At 35.8% G+C, this 16751-nt stretch overlaps 1 protein-coding gene across 1 annotated transcript in view; it reads right to left on the minus strand.

The window, feature by feature from the left end:
• Positions 1-16751, minus strand: part of LOC107602995 (probable phospholipid-transporting ATPase IH) — a 26538-nt gene that overhangs the window by 2928 nt on the left and 6859 nt on the right. The window contains exons 13-23 of the mRNA XM_016295657.1: positions 14757-14923; positions 14402-14473; positions 12169-12242; positions 10731-10834; positions 9043-9224; positions 5418-5669; positions 5154-5334; positions 3993-4095; positions 3708-3853; positions 3341-3400; positions 3015-3142 (exon numbers count right to left, since the gene is read on the minus strand). Of these exons, the coding sequence (XP_016151143.1) occupies positions 3015-3142; positions 3341-3400; positions 3708-3853; positions 3993-4095; positions 5154-5334; positions 5418-5669; positions 9043-9224; positions 10731-10834; positions 12169-12242; positions 14402-14473; positions 14757-14923 (1469 nt within the window). The remainder of the gene's footprint in view (positions 1-3014; positions 3143-3340; positions 3401-3707; positions 3854-3992; positions 4096-5153; positions 5335-5417; positions 5670-9042; positions 9225-10730; positions 10835-12168; positions 12243-14401; positions 14474-14756; positions 14924-16751) is intronic.

Below are 16751 nucleotides of genomic sequence, written 5' to 3' on the forward strand. Positions count from 1 at the left end.
CTAGATTTAATTCAGAAAATGTATAATATTCTAGTACTTAGTATGTCCTCCAGAACTTAAAGTATCTGCTCTGACCCTTCTTGGGCACTGAGTGTACAAGCTCATGACAAATTTTCACATCTGTGCTGTTTAACTTCTGGAGGACGACCTCCTTAAATGCCCTGGTCTTTAATGGGGAGTGTTGCTCAGCTCATCTCTACAGAATCCCCCACAGCTGCTCAAGAGCGTTAAGATTGAGTGAAATACATGTCCACTGAAGGATTTTCACCTTGGGAGAATGAATATATTCATTGTCATGCTGAAAAAATGCCCAATAATGCAGGGAATGAGGGGAGGGTAGCATCTTCAGTTTCAAGTTTTTGTATTACATACCACAGTGGTGTGTGAATTCATGCCAGCATTGATAAAGCACAACTCCCTCACACCTTCAGCACTTATTCATCCCTATATAAAAGCTTTACTACCACTGAACGTCACTGTGGGTACCAATCACTTCTCTCTATACTCCTCATCTAGCATCACCAGAACATTTTGGATGTTTTTGGATCCGAAATGATTGACTTGGTCTCTTGAGACCAGAGTATGGATTCCCAGAAGTCTCTATTTTGTAAATATGGGCCCTGGAAGAGGTTAAATGAGTTTATTTTGCTTTGGCTACAGTAGGTAATTCTAGTGGTGACAACAACCATGCATGTCACTTCTGCAGGCTGCGTCATACTCTGTGAGATAAAGTGTCACTCTTTTCACAGCTTTTGCCGGCTCTGAGACACATGCATGTTATTTCTCCTGCTCTTTTTCTAGCAAAAATTCACTCATTACTAAAAAGTGAAAACTTAAAGTGAAGACCTGATTATTTCAGGAGCCTTAACACAAGTCCATTGTTTTTGAATATTGGTGCTACTTCTGCTATATTTTCACACTTAAAACAATAATTTGGTATTCCTCTTGTACCATTGTCCTCTTTTATGCTAAGAAATAAGTCACCTGGCAGTTCTCTCTCAAGTGGTTCCACTGCTGCCAGCATTAAGACTGAATATGATTCAGTGGGCTATATAACACTTATTGTCAGGAAATTACTTGTCTTTAAAAATTTTGGTTCAATATACTTACCTGTTGATCAAAAATAACCTTAAACCTATATATTTTTTTTATTTAGTAACTTTCAGGAGGGTGTACTCATTTTTGCAACAACATTTTATCACTTTGATAAGAAAATCCTATTTTGCTGAATAATTTTGGCATTCTTCTTTGGTAATTGATCAAGCAGACTTGTTGGAACATTACATCTCCAAAGAACCCTATATATATATATAAGTAAAGAGTAATCGCTGAATATGTTAAGTTTTAGAGGGGGTGTACTCATTTATGCTGTGCACTGTATATTTTATTGCTGTGAAACGATTAATCGCGATTAATCGCATCCAAAATAAAAGTTTTTGTTTACATAGTATATGTGTGTGCACTGTGTATATTTAAATGAAATGCACTGTGTATATTTATTATGTATATATAAATACACACACATGCATGTACATATTTAAGAAAATGTTTACGTTTATATATTAAATATATTTATATATAAATTATATTAATATAAATTTATACATGAAAAATACATGTATATATATATATATATAACAGTATATACATAATAAATATACACAATACACACATATATTATGTAAACAAAAACTTTTATTTTGGATGTGATTTATCGCGATTAATCGTTTGACAGTTTTTTTCCCTCCTACATCTCATGTGCAGGGCTTCGTAGTAATTCTTTAAATATGCTCTAAGTATTTATTTTTTTATTTTTTTATATAGTTTTTATTACTTTTATACTTTGAATCAGTTTGCACATTCACAGGCCATCCCATACAGAAAAACGCAAGCTGTGAGCATACTAGTTAGCTGTTACCTTGGCTTGTGAGAGGCAATTTTACTAATGTTGCTTTAGATAGACATTACGTACTGTACATAAATAATCATTTGATACACATTATATGTATTTTACACAGCAAAAACAATTTATTTGACTAAAATTCCAGAATTGTTAGCTGACAATCTAGATGAATGTATTGTTTATATGGTTTTCTACGAATGGGACACTACATTTTATTCAAGCTAGCATTGACGAAATATTTTTCATACATTTTGGCTTTAATAAGATCTCGTAAACTCGGACTTATAATTACGGACTTATAGAAGTGGGAAGAAGGGAATTTCTGATATCACATGAAGCAGCATTATTTACTGGCTAAGTCTGGGGAAATTCCACAAGAGCTAACACCGCTAACTGCACTTTTAACCAAAGAAAATTAAGAAAAAGGTCATTTTCTTCTGGTTGTACATGCATGATATACCTCAATGTAATATTTAATAGGCAAAGGTGAACAAACTGTAGTTCCATTCATGTAAACTTATAAAACCACAATATATACACATGAAAAATATGATAATTATGATCCTACATAGATGTTTTATGACACATAAAAAATATTTTTATAAAAATAAAAATTATTCTGGACAACTGGTGCAAGTGGGAAAGCAAAAAAAAAAACTATCACTTAACTATTTCAGAAGTGCTTTATGAATATGCTATGAAGTTTGTCTCAGGGACAGCAAAACTCAGGATAAGAAATAATGAGTGTTTTCAGTCTCAGCGAACCAACAGTCATGCAAAAAGGAGGCCAAGGTGAGTATAAATAGCCAGTGTTTAGACAAGGATTTATCAGTAGGTCTCACAGAGGGACCCAGAAATAGAATCGTGAACAGATAGTAAACATGTCTCTGCAAAATACCTCCCCTGTACATGTGATGACATGTACCACATGTCACGTATCAGCCAATAAAACAACTTAAACTCAAACCTAACTCCATACGGGTTTTCCATTTTGGGTGAATTGTTCTCATTGTTTAAACCTATGCTCTAAGTTTAAAGTATAATTATTGCATGTCATTCAGAACATAGGTGTAGATAAGGGGGATGTTAGACAAACCCAAACGTTCCTCACCTGTAGAGAGAAGGGTCCCGTTTGAGGATGTCCATGTTGATGTGCTGCTCCATCAGACTGTAGAGGAGGATGGGTAATGAGGTGAAGCTGATATTGTACAGGGTCAGATATGCTGTGTCATACAGTGGCTGCAGAGGGACAAAAACAATTAAACCAGTTTGCTATTGTTGCTGTAATCAACCGTTAAGTTCAGTGTAAGCACAGAAGAGAAAGTTTTTTCTCTTAACTACATGCACTTTCATGTTCCAGGTGTTATTTTAAACATCTATTTGAAATGCAGTCTAATTGTGATGGACCTTTGAGATATTTTAAAAAAGGAAGTTTACCTGCTGAGAGAACCCACAGAAGAACTGATAGAGAAACTGAGGGAAGATGAAGCACACATTCTATGGAGAGAAAACAGAACCTCAGTACCTGATGAACTAAACCCTTTAGATGGTTTGTTAGTGTGTGTGCGTGTGAGAATTCTGTTTGCTAGCGCTGCATTAGAGTTGCATTTTCAACAAGATTGTTTAGTGGTTTAGTCTGAACTCCTGGGAAAAAAGTAGCATCCACACATATTAAGCAAAAATTTTTCTGTGTTTATAACCGCAGGCAATGTTGTTTGTGCTGTGTCAGCTAGCAATCAGCTATTTTGCTTGAGATTATCTTTTTTATTTTGTGTGTCTACACATTTTGTTTGTTTGAGTTCACCTTATAGAAGAAGTACTGGACCAGCTCAGCGATTCTGATGTAGTAGTAGTGCCCGTGAACCAGCAGCATCTTCTTCAGGTGTTTGAACTTGGTAATTGCATAGTCGCTGTTACGGGCCGCCTGACGCCCCTCTTTACCCATGATCCCTAGAGGCAGAATAACCAGTCAACAGGCATGTAAGATATTGCCGACATAGTTGTTGAACAGAAGTCTATAAGAGAATTACTTCCTGGAGAAGTAATAACTTCGAAAAATATTTGCTTTTGTCTGCGAGCATGAAATCACCTATGCCCACGTGAGCTTCCAGAATCATACTGACATCATTGGCTCCGTCCCCGATGGCCAGCGTGATGGGGTGTTCTTTTGATGCTTTTATCAGCTTAACAATCTGAAAGAACAGTTTCCACAGGTCAAATCAGAACGGCTGAGAGATTAGATTATTAAGCAGGGTTTTTGGCTGTTTATGTGACTGAGGCAATGGGATAATATCCTATCTATCCTTTGTCATATGAAGAAAATATTGATTTTGCTTTTACACATGAATTGCATGGGATTTTGCTGTTCGTTTCACATCAATAACTGTCTTGTAATGCTGTGAGTTCTCTCACTTCTTGACTTTACAGTCTCTGGTTTTCCCAGAAGCCCCAGAGAGTGACTGACAGGTTTAGTGTGCAGTAAATGAGAATGAGAAAGAGACCAGATTCTCTTTTGATTGCACCATGTAACTCACAGGCTGAGAGATTACAATAAGAGAACAAGGACAACCTTTCTCTGGCAGGTAGCTGTGTTAGTGTGAGTCAGGTTTTATCACCATTGTGGGGACCAAATGTCCCCAAACAGACACCAAGACCTTAAATCACCCTTAGTCAATGGAACCCACAAAGAAAATGGCTTAATACACATGCCAAATAATGATTTAATGAAACATTTCAGATATCAGATTGCACAAAGAAATATGCCAATATGCATTCTAAAATAAATAAATACTTTTATTCAGCAAGGGTGCATTAAACTGATCAAAAGTGACAAAAAAATTATACATTATTCAAAAAAAATAATCTATTTCAAATAATTTAAAAAATAATTTACTTTGAAATTTTCTATTCATTAAAGAATCCTGAAAAAAAGTATCATGGTTTCAGTGGTTTCAAAGAAATGTTTCATATAATAATATAAGAATGGTTTCTGAAGGATCACGTGACACTGACGATTGAAAATTCAGCTTTGCATCATAGGAATAAATTACACTTTAAAATATATTACAATAGAAAACAGTTTTTTTTATGTAATACTATTTCACAATAATATGTTTTACTGTATTTTTGATCAATTAAATACAGCCTTGGTGAGCATAAGAGACTTATTTCCAAAAAATACAAATCTTACATCTTACCCCAATATTTTGAACAGTAGTGTATACTCTTTGAGACTAACGTGCTGTAGTACCTGTGCTTTTTGTAAGGGTGCCATGCGACAGCAGAGAACAGCGCTGCAGTTCCTGCAGATTTCCAGGAAAATCTCCTTGTAGTTCCCTCCGTTGCTGGTTCCTTCCTGTGTTGGTTTCAGTACAGCTGACAGTGTTGCCCCATCGATTATCAGACCATAGTCTTGGTAATCATCTGAGAGCCTGTGGGACCGACACGTATGTGTGAAGGTGTCTGCGCGTGTAAGCATCTATGTGAGCATGTAAATGTATTCCACTGTACCCACCCTGAAAAAATGTCCCTGGTCATGCTGCCATGCTGTCTCAGGACAGTTCTGCTCAGATCAAACAAGACGTCATGGAGACTCTGCTCCTCTGTCCGCTTGGTTGTCAGTTCCAGGATCTGTGTATTGCGATGGAACAACTTGCTAGCATAGCACGTGGCTGCTGCTGTCTCCATTTTGTCCCCTGTGAGGACCCAAACCTTCATACCAGCCTTGTGCAGGGACTCAATGGTGTCGGCTGCTTTATCCTGCAGCCTGAAACATAAAATGATATCCAAGAACATTTCAAGAGCAGCTCATGTACACAATTAACACAATGTCTGTATAATGAGCCAAATTGGGTGCTTATTTACAAAAAGAACCTTAGCATGATTTGCCTTAATTAATGACCAATCCAACCCTAACAAATGTTGACAATCGCCATATTACCTTTCTAATGTACGTTTCTTGAGCTGCAAATCAGCATATTAGTATGATTTCTGAAGGATCACGTGACATTGATGACTGGAAAAAAAAACATTTGAATATATATATATATATATATATATATTTTTTTTTTATATATTTTTTTTTTTTACCACATTATTTCAAAATATTACTGTTATAAATTTATTTTTGATCAAATAAATGCAGCCTTGGTGTGCATAAGAAATATCTTTCAAAAACATTAAAAAATCTTACTGACCTCAAACTTTTGAACTAGTGTAAAAACAAACAGCAGATAAAATTCTTTCCAATGTCACTATTTTTCAAGCTCACATAAGGAAAATTGTAATACAATTCCTTTACCGTTTAATTGAAAAACTTGGAGGTGGAGTTTAACATTGAGTCAATTTTAAATAACTATTTTTACAAACAAATTAAGTTAATCTGTCATACTTTGACATAAATAGCAGCTCCTATCATATACAAAGTGACAATTACACAATTGTTACTTTGACAGCCCAATTGCCTCCATTGTATAGTAGCAGCATCAAGATTTGGCATAGTATATAGCAATCCTGTGTGCTTTAATCTTTGCGCAGTGCTGGAGTGAAAGTTAATGGACAGTGCTCTGCATGGCTCGGTGGCGGGGAGGTCTTCTACCGCAGTGTGATGTCTCAGCTCACTTCACTCAGTAATTAAGCAGCCCAGTAGTCAGGATTCACAGTGCCACTGCTGCCAGATAATTAAGACTCCACCCCCCACTGCACCTCACTCACAGCCCAGCGACGCAGGAAGTGACATTCTCACAAAGACTCCCGGGAAGAAACCACAAGACCTTCTATTACACTACCTATTAAACATTCTAATAACATGAATTGCATTTGACTTAACATCATTCTATTGAAGCTAAACAAATTCCTCAAGTTAAGCAACATTCTAGTTGAGTCATAACATTCCTTCTGACTTCCCCAACATTCTATTTGGCTCCCTATTTTAAAATCTTGGCTTAAAGTTGACATGAAATCAGATTTTATGTTATATGCTTCCTTAAATACAATTTCCTGGCCTTATTGTGCATGATTAATGTACTTCATCTGAAAAAAAAGCACTGTCTTCATAATAACATGCTCTGAAATGACTTTGCTTTGCAAATGATGTCACCTAGGCCAAGTGGGCCGGGAAAACAATGTAACCCAATTGCCAAATAGCCATTCAAGGCATCATATTAGGCTGCTGTTAGCGAATGCAGCCTTTCTAAAATCTTGGCAATAGTTAACAATAATTTAAGTAATTCAAAGGCAGTTAACTTCAATGTAACGTTGATTATATCCTCTCTACAATCCACTGCAGCCCTACATTCAAGTAAGGCTCTATTCTGGTTTGAAACATCCACTTTTCTCTTGTCCTTCTTTTCTTGTTGAATATCCTGTTGTGCTCTCAAATACAGTCCTTGCAGTGACATTTACAGAATTTTTGTGGGCGAAATCCAGTCAATTCTGGATTTCAAATGAAATGATGATGGATTTCGCAACAAGTTAAAGTTGGTAACACAATTTTGCTGTGTTGACCATCAGAAAGCTGCTTGGTTTGAAAGTGACTTCTGTGTGAGCTGTGCATTATACATTGCTACACTATTGGCAATTGGACCTTTTTGCCCACAAAATTTTGTCAATGTGACTGCACATTTACGGAGGTAAAATGGGTTGCCATGGCCATTTCATGTAAGCTAGAATGTTTCAGGGATTCTGTTTAAATAAAAAACAAACACATTACAAACAGTCAGCGTTGCCCCTTATCAAATTAGCTCCCTGTATATTTGACTATAACACATGATCTTGAGTGACGTCTTGGAGGCACAAACAGGCTGGTACCTAGAGGGCACTGATTGCATCTAATCAACACTGCCTGACAAAATAAGTTCCCGTCCAGTAATCACTATTTGTTTGCTCTGTTATCTTCATTGAGGCGGTCAACATGGATTGATGTGTTTATTTATAACATTAGGGTGAATGGCCTCCATAAGTGCATAAGCCAAAACAGTAGTTCATCAGAACCGTGTCTGCCGGTTGCCGATTGATTCAAGAGGGGGTCTAATTATGTTAACTGCTCATTATCAGGACACTGGAGCCTAACGGATGGACTCTATTGATTGCCTATGCAATTAACGTTAACTCACACTGGTTCTGTCAGGGCCGTGGGTGCTTACGAGTGCTTCAAACGGACGCTGGACCTGCAACTCTTCCATCCAGTTGTTCGGCCGATCAGAACCTTGGCGTTCAGCCAGTTAACAATCTAATATTGCTAATGCACATCCATTCTCCATTTCACTTCAGGGAAATGCACCTTGCTTATTTAGGCAAATGCATAATGCACTTTATGGAAAACATAAGATATTATTAACATGTCGATATTTTTACAGCAACATGCAACTTGGAAAGCAATATCAGACTTGCTCAGAAATGCATCGGATGTCATGGTTCCATATTTCGACACGATGGGAGTTTTTGATGGCGTAGTGGGCAGGAGTGAGAGGGAATGAGGCCCTAATTCTTAGTACTGAAGGGTAATCTGCATATTCACAGATGAATGACTTTAAGTGATGCTACCATAACAAACAGCCTGAAAAAAATGAGCTTCCCTGATTCTCTACAGTGACTCCTGTTTAGCTACAAACTTGTAAATTGCTGTACAGTGGAGTCCAAAAATCTTAAGCTACAATGAAAATATGGGATTCAAAAACGAATTTAAACCTTAAAATAAACAGAAAATGTTTCAAATGAAAAAAATTCGCTCTAAATTATTCACACGTAATTTGTTTTAAAAAAAAACTAAAATCATGCTGAACAGCAATACTAAGAATTTTTTCAATTAAAATGTTCTTCTCAAGTTATTATTCACATACCATTTGTTAAAAAAAACTATCTCAAATCATGCTGGAAAACAATAAGAATTCTTTCAATTAAAATTTTCCTGTTTCCACTGGTGGTCTCAGACATTTTGATTTGCATTCTGGATTTGACTAGAGAAGACTGAACGTGAAATTCCACTCCATCAACTTCTGCAAAGTCCTCAACTTTGAAATCGTAAGTTTGATTCACTTCAGAAGAAGAATTTTCAGTCAAGTCAATCAAACTAAGATGGTATTTGTGGTATTTGGTAAATGTTAATCAGGTTGACTGTGAGTCAGGAGGCAGTGATTCACCTATCTTCCACAGCCGTGGCTCCCAGCAGGATGAAATCCTTTTCAATGACATCATAAGCTTCAGCCAGTTTCTTGTCGCGCTCCCGCAGAGCTAGTTTAGCGCTGTTGAGGAGATGGCATGTTTCCTCATACTCCTCATGAGTCAGCTTCTTATAAGCCACACAAAGAGTCCGTAAGCCCTCCTACAGCGGAAAGATTTGAAACAAAAATGTCAGCTTAGCCTGCCAGGTCCATTTATTTAATAAAAGAGCCAAAATTCAACTCCAGAATTTATTCTTTATCCTAAAAAAAGAATTAATCTAGGATAGAACTAAATATATGTTTAACTCAGAATAAACATAACATAAAGGAAAGAATAATACCTGTGCTAAGAAAAGTGAAAATGTTGGCATTATTTACTCACCCTCGTATTGTTCCAAACCAGTGACTTTCTTTCTTCTGTGGTACAACAAATGGAGATATTTTAAAGAATGCTCCAGTGGATGCTGTGGATCCACAGGATGTCAAGCTCCACCATGGAATAAAATAAAAGGTAATTGACTTAGTTTATATCTCATGATTGTGAGTTAACATCTCGCAATTCTGGAAAAAGTCAGAATTGTGAGATAAAAAGTTGTAATCACGTTTTCAAATTTCTTTTTATTCCGTGGCAGAAACAGGCTTCCATATAAGCAACATAAAAATAGCCCATATGAATGTCAAATGTTTCTTTTTATGCAAACAAATTTTTCATAAGATTTCTTTGTCTTATTTTATATCCACTGGGCACTGTCTGCTTTTGATGTATGCAAAAAAGCAGTGTGAACATTTTGCAAAATATCTCATTTTGTGTTCCATATAAAAAAGAAAGACATACTGGTTTAGAACGACATGGGGTGAGTAAATAATGACACAATTATCATTTGTTGTTTATCATTATCCCTTTGAAATGTAGATTATAAAATGACAAAAATGCTCCAGCAGAAAAATTCCCATTAACATTATTTATAAAACACTACTGATAGAACTGTCCGTTTTGGCTCCTTCAGACAGTCTTGAAAACAAAGAGACAATTTTGTCTGTCTCTACAGAAACGTTTTTCACTATGGCTACCAGAGTCATGAATCAGCACAGACGCCAATGCAACCAAACCCTTTTCTAAAGTGATGTCATTCCTGACCCAGATCTGTGAGTAACACAATGAAGTAACATAGAGCTGTGTTAATCTATGACATTAGATCCATTCCTCATGTCTGGGACCATAATTATATTATTTTTCTGCAAGTGACTTCATATATTTGTCAAGTTTAAGATAATTATATTCATTAGATTATGAAGAGCAAAAAGTACAAATGACTTCTGGGTGCTACAGAGACATTAAACTAATAACGGTTGTTTATAACACTCATCTCTCTTATGAAAGCTAATGAGATCAGTGTTGGGCCGCAGTGTGAGAACACATAAATAGAAAGACAACAGATACATTGTCTTTGCTCTTTCTATTTTTCTCTTTAATTTTCAGTGATGTTTAGGTACTTTCCTCTTTCAGCTCTCTTTGAGGATGACATTCATGCTAAAGAAAAGCTGCACAAGCAAACACATTTGAGAGGAGCTTTTTTCCATCAAGATCTAGGAAGGTGCTTTTGTGGCTTATAAATAGCTCTGCTAAAATAAGAAAGATGATGAAGATGTTTCCAATTTTTGCTCACCACAGCGTTGTGCTCTACTCGCGCTCTGACCTGCTCCAACTTTCCAGAAACCACCCGTGGGAAAACAGAAGAATCTGCACCTTTACAGAACAAATAGTACTCTCCTAGAACAAACAAACAATTATCAACACAAATAAAGTGTTAACAGCTATAATAAAGAAATTGTACAACCACCAGTGTGTCATGCTTTCAATACATTTATAATATGTAAAGCAATATTTTTTTATTCATTCATGCTTAAGGTCAACATGAAATCAAAACTAACCTATTTGCCTTTGATATTTTATATTTTTTATCCTGTTCCCCTCTGAAATGTATCATAATACGATAGTAAAATGGGTCACAAACGTTGTTTCATGTTGACTTTAAATTAGCACATTAGTTATACTGTCAGGCTCTCAATGTATTCAAGAATATCCTAATTGATTTTTATATTAAAAGATAAGTTATCAGGTCAGTTGTGTGTGACTGAATGTATTCATGAATCATACAGATGTCTAAATCTTGCTCTCATTTGTATGCTAGTAGCACATTGACCCACTTGCATTAACTGGCCCCTTCATTTGGGCACACATGGTGACTCAGACACTTTCAGTGGAATGTGTAACAGTCACTTGCAGTTCCAGAATGAGTGTGCATGTGTGTGTTTACTCAGCAATGCTTTGAGGGCAAAATTATCCCCAGACGTTAGCTAAATCCCTTGTTCTCAGATGGGAAAATCATTCATAAATAAACGGAATTATGGCTGCCAATCTCATAAATCGTATTACAATTATTACATGACATGCAGATTAATCAAATCAATTACAATTAATTGCACATATCAATATTTGCAGAGATCATTCAAAGACATTATAACTCTCAATAAATAAATAAATAAATTGATTAATTAATTTGTAAAAAATGCAATTAACATACTAGTCAAGGGGCATGATTAACTGCTGTATTTTTTTAGCACATTTTAAATACTTAATCACACATAATTTAACATGTTAAACTGATATAATAAGCTTTCTTTAGGGCAATAATTAATTATACATAATTATACATAATAATTATAATTAGATTTATGTGTCCTCATTTAAATTGCCAAGTAAATATGTGTGTGTGTGTGTGTGTGTGTGTGTGTGTGTGTGTGTTTGTGCCTACTTAATTTTGGGGATACATTTGTACCCAGAAGTCAGCTAAATCTGACTTTAAAAAAAAGAAAAATCTCCTTTTGGGGGATGTCCATATTTGTAAAAAGCAAAGTAAATATTTAAAAATAAAGTAAATAAAGTTGTTGTTTTGTTTTTTTTGTAAAACTGCATAAAGTTTTCTTTTAGGTCAAGGTGTGGGTTAGGGTTAGGTATTTATATCTAACTCTATATAAAATCAATAGATGTCTATTGAATGTCTCCATTTAGATAGCTAAGTAAAGTGTGTTTGTTCATCCTACCTGAGCTCGATCTTACAATAACACTCATTCTCCTCCTCACTGAATCAAAGTTCAACACCTCCAACAGCTCAAATCTGGGAAGAATAAACACAAATGCACACAAAAAGACAACGTTGCAAGTCTTTAGATTTAAAAGGTTAATGGATCTATTAATTATTATCTATTAAATTATTAATTATCTCCTTTGGGATACATCTTTATCACAGACAAACAGACAGACAGAATTTTCATGTGACTGCGCTCTGTGCTGACCCTCATGTTCTCGGCTGTAGGACAGTGTGTAGCTGCACTAATTATGGTCCTTGTCCTTCAAGGACACACACACACACACACTCAGTCAGTCAGTCACTCCATCTCACAAACACCAGTCCTTTTACAACATTCCCTAAACAGAGGAAATTCACTGCTTCCCACAACATACACCGTATAACGGTGTTACTTTAAAAAACACACAAATACATTAATATGACAACCTGCTGAGTAAATACACAGATGATTACAGATTAGGCTGAGCAAACTGTTCCTTTGCTGAGGTTTCTTTCTCACACAGCATGTGGCAAAATACACAGTATGACAAGAAAATTAAAGCTGCAGTCACCACAGGGGGTTTAAGCAGCCCTGCTAGTGGTTTGGTGCCTCCATTTGGAGGATGTTTTTCTTAGTTTTGTATTTAAAGGAATGCAGCAAAAGGGTCAGGGCGATTCTGTAGCCAGAATGCCCGTAGTACAGAGTATCTCCACATACTCTGTACTATGTATTTTTCTAATACATCTAATATATGTAATCTCAGATATGCATTTTACTCTTAGATTCGTCTTTGAGAGTTTGATGTCTTGTATTGATTTGATATCGTTGAATTGGCTGTGGAGATAATTGGCATAATACATATTTACCTGACTGATAATAAATTGTTACATTTAATTCATTCTGACTCACTCTGAAGTTATTTTCTCAAGTAGATTAAGTGAAGGCGTATGTTTCCGCAAATCTGCGACCAGGGTTAAGTGCACATTAGATCTCAGGAGATGAAGCATGGGGCGCATCAGGTGAGATTCTAAATTTCTGACTAACCGCTTGACCTTAGTTTAAGTTGTACTCAGTTACGTTAACCATGTGTATGATTTCAGCTTTAATTAAGTTGTACGTGGTTATAATAACTATCGGGGTCTAGACTAAGGGTCTAGAAGAACCGCTGATTAATATTTGGAGTGTTAATTAAGTTGTACGTGGTTATAATAACTATCGGGGTCTAGACTAAGGGTCTAGAAGAACCGCTGATTAATATTTGGAGTGTTAATTAAGTTGTACGTGGTTATAATAACTATCGGGGTCTAGACTAAGGGTCTAGAAGAACCGCTGATTATTGTTGAGCATTACATGGGTAATTGTAGGGGGCTAAACAAACCTAAATAGCATTAGCCATAAACCTCTGAATAAGGATCAAACTGGCGAGTTTTGTGATCGTGGAGCCCACGCATAGCGTGAGGCATCCTAAAACGACATAGATTCCTAGTGAACGAGAAAAAATACAAAGTAAAGAGTTAATTAGAATAATCGAATGTAAGAATAATCAGAGACCGACAAACAACCAATGTGCCTTTCAACCTAAATTAGAATTCAGATACTAAAATGGAGTCAGATTGAGTTAAACCTAAATTGAATAACTCTGCGCGCTGAAAAGACCGAACACGCAAGAGACCTTCATCCGCCACTGGGTACCTTCCTTGGACCAGGTGCGCGGACCTTACAGTTTGGTATGAAACTAAAAGCTTGTTTGTAAATTCTATATGAAAAAAAAAAGTAAAATGCATAAATGTTACACACACACACATATACTATATATATATATATGTGTGTGTGTGTGTGTGTGTGTGTGTGTGTGTTCTATTCATTTTTCATTTTTTACTGTTACATTATTCTGTTTATTTTATTATTATAAAAAAAATACTATTAACAATTATTTATTTTTTTTAACTATTTTATAGTAATTTTACCTTTATAATTTTTTTTTTATTAAAAATAATTATAAAATAATTTATGGTAATAATCTATATTTAACATATTAATACATGTAGTTTAAAAAAAAAAATTTTAACTATACTATAAACATTTTTTTAAAGTGTAGCAAGTAAAATTGCGGGTAAAACCACTTTCTCAGTAACTACTAACTGTACAAAAATGCTGCTAGTTTCCTGTTGGTCATTGCGCTCATGCTGTTTTCCAGATGGCTCACCTCTCCATCTCATCCTGTCTGTTAAGGATCTCCATGTGACTGTCCTTCAGACGGAGATAGGTGAAGCCCAACCTGAACAGGTGAGAGAAAGGGAAAGCAAACTTAGTTTGTTATTGTGATGAAGGGTTAGGTTTAGACATAACAGTATGTACAGCAAATTAGAAAATGGTAATTATAAAGTTTGGACTGTTTTGGCACAAAAATGAAATAAAAAATGTATATAGTGAGAGTGTTATGCCATCCCAAACTATGACACAGTATGTCAAAACCTGGAGGCTAGAGTATAAATTATCGTGGGTCTGTGTGAGTGCATGTTTTCATGTGTGAGTGTATGTATGTACAGTATGTGTCTTGCCTTTTCATGCCCTCCACCAGTGCAACCTCATCTGGAGAGGAGGAGATGTAGAAGGAGGTGGATTTGCCCTGATAGATTCCTCTCTTAATGCCATCCACTGTCTCCTCTTCCTTCACCTGGACTGTGTGACAGAGGCACAGTGCACGGAAAAACAGCTCCTCTCGCTCCTGATGAGACACACATGTACACTTTTGCACTGAAATTTCTGCACACAAAACTGATGCAGCTGTGAATTTGCTCCAATATGTTTACGCTTCATTCTTAAAGGGGTCATATGATGCGATTTCAAGTTTGCCTTTCTCTTTGGAGTGTTACAAGCTGATTGTGCATAGATAAGATCCCTGAAGTTGCAAAGACTAAAGTCTCAAAACCAAAGAGATATTCTTTATCAAAGTTAAGACTCTGCCATGCCCCCCTAAAACGGCTCATTCTAACACGCCCCCACATATCTACCTCACTATGTGGAAATATTTGCATAATGCCGCCCAAATGTGCACGCAAAGAAAGAAGGCGTGGTTTCAGTAACTGCAGTTAGTGTTGAAGCAGCCATGTCAGGGAGATGCTTTAAGATTACTTACAACAGAACAGCAATGCATTTTATGGACGACCGTTTCGTGAACCTAGGAGAGGAGGTAATTCTGACTTTGCTATGACAATCTGGCGCTTCTGAATCAGCTACTGTTTTGTTATTAGTTTAAGTATTTGCTATTGACTGTTCAAACGCGAAGTTTTGCGCATCGTGTGTGTGTGTGTGCATGCTTGCGAGCGAGCGTGTGTGTGAGCGAGAGAGAGAGAGCGCCAGAGAGAGGGAGAGGGAGAGAGAGAGAGAAAGAGAGCACGCGGGAGAGAGAGAGAGAGAGAGAGAGAGAGAGGGTTTCTGTTACACCAAATACACAAAATAATGATCTTTAAAAAAGCATCATATGACCCCTTTAAAGCAAAAAGACTTTTTAAAACAGTAAAATATTAAATGTAATAATAGTATGTAATGGCATGAGACAATTCAAGCATCACACACACACACACACACACACACACACACACGCACACACTATTTCCCTTTACTTAAGAGCGAGTCGTCTCAGTGGAAAAGAATCATTCATCTGTTTCCTCACACTCCAGAAGAAAGGAAGATAGAGAGACTAACAAAAAGAGATTAAGTGACAGAGACAGAGAGACAAAAGGACAAAGAGGGGCTATCTGTGTCTAACTAAAAATGCAGTCAATACTCATGTATCCAGTAAATATTTGGATATATTTGATACAAGCAGGCATTAAAAATCTCAACAGTGAACTCTGATATTTCACTTTATTATGCACACAATATCATTCTTACAGAAACTATTTTGAATGGACAAACTGAGTTTATCCAAATTTATGAACTGTTATTCATAAAAATCACATTCAAAAGCACAACTGACTAGATTTGATGGGAAATTTAACAAGTTAACAAATTCTTTAATAGATGTTTTAGCTAATCTGTTAATTTAATGTGTCACGTTGCTCTAAGCTCATTCATCAGAGATAAAATTAGAATCCATCCATCATTCCACCCATCCACAGCTAAAATATTCATGCAAAAACTTGCCTTTGTGATGATATGATTTATCTGTGCAATGAAACATAACTCGCAGCTCATAATAACACGTTCATTCTCTCATTGACCAAAAGTTTTTATAGCTTCTTTAGCTTCTTTTATCAAATGTATACAGTGGCCCAAAATGTATCTGGAGACTTAAGTCACACTTAATAATGATGAAATGTCATGGTATTAGACGAAAAACATGAATTTATCAATTATTTTCAATAAAGATGAGGGAACTTGAGGTGAACAGACTTTGTAAATTCACTAAAATTACCAGATGTTTAAAAGAAAGAAAAAAAAATAGAAAGGTCAAATTTGTTAGATGTGATATTTGGTTTTTATATATATATATATATATATATATATATATATATATATATATATATATATATATATATATTATATATATA

Source organism: Sinocyclocheilus grahami, unplaced genomic scaffold (genome assembly GCF_001515645.1).
Source record: "Sinocyclocheilus grahami isolate Dianchi unplaced genomic scaffold, SAMN03320097.WGS_v1.1 scaffold339.1, whole genome shotgun sequence".
Classification (NCBI taxonomy): Eukaryota; Metazoa; Chordata; class Actinopteri; order Cypriniformes; family Cyprinidae; genus Sinocyclocheilus; species Sinocyclocheilus grahami.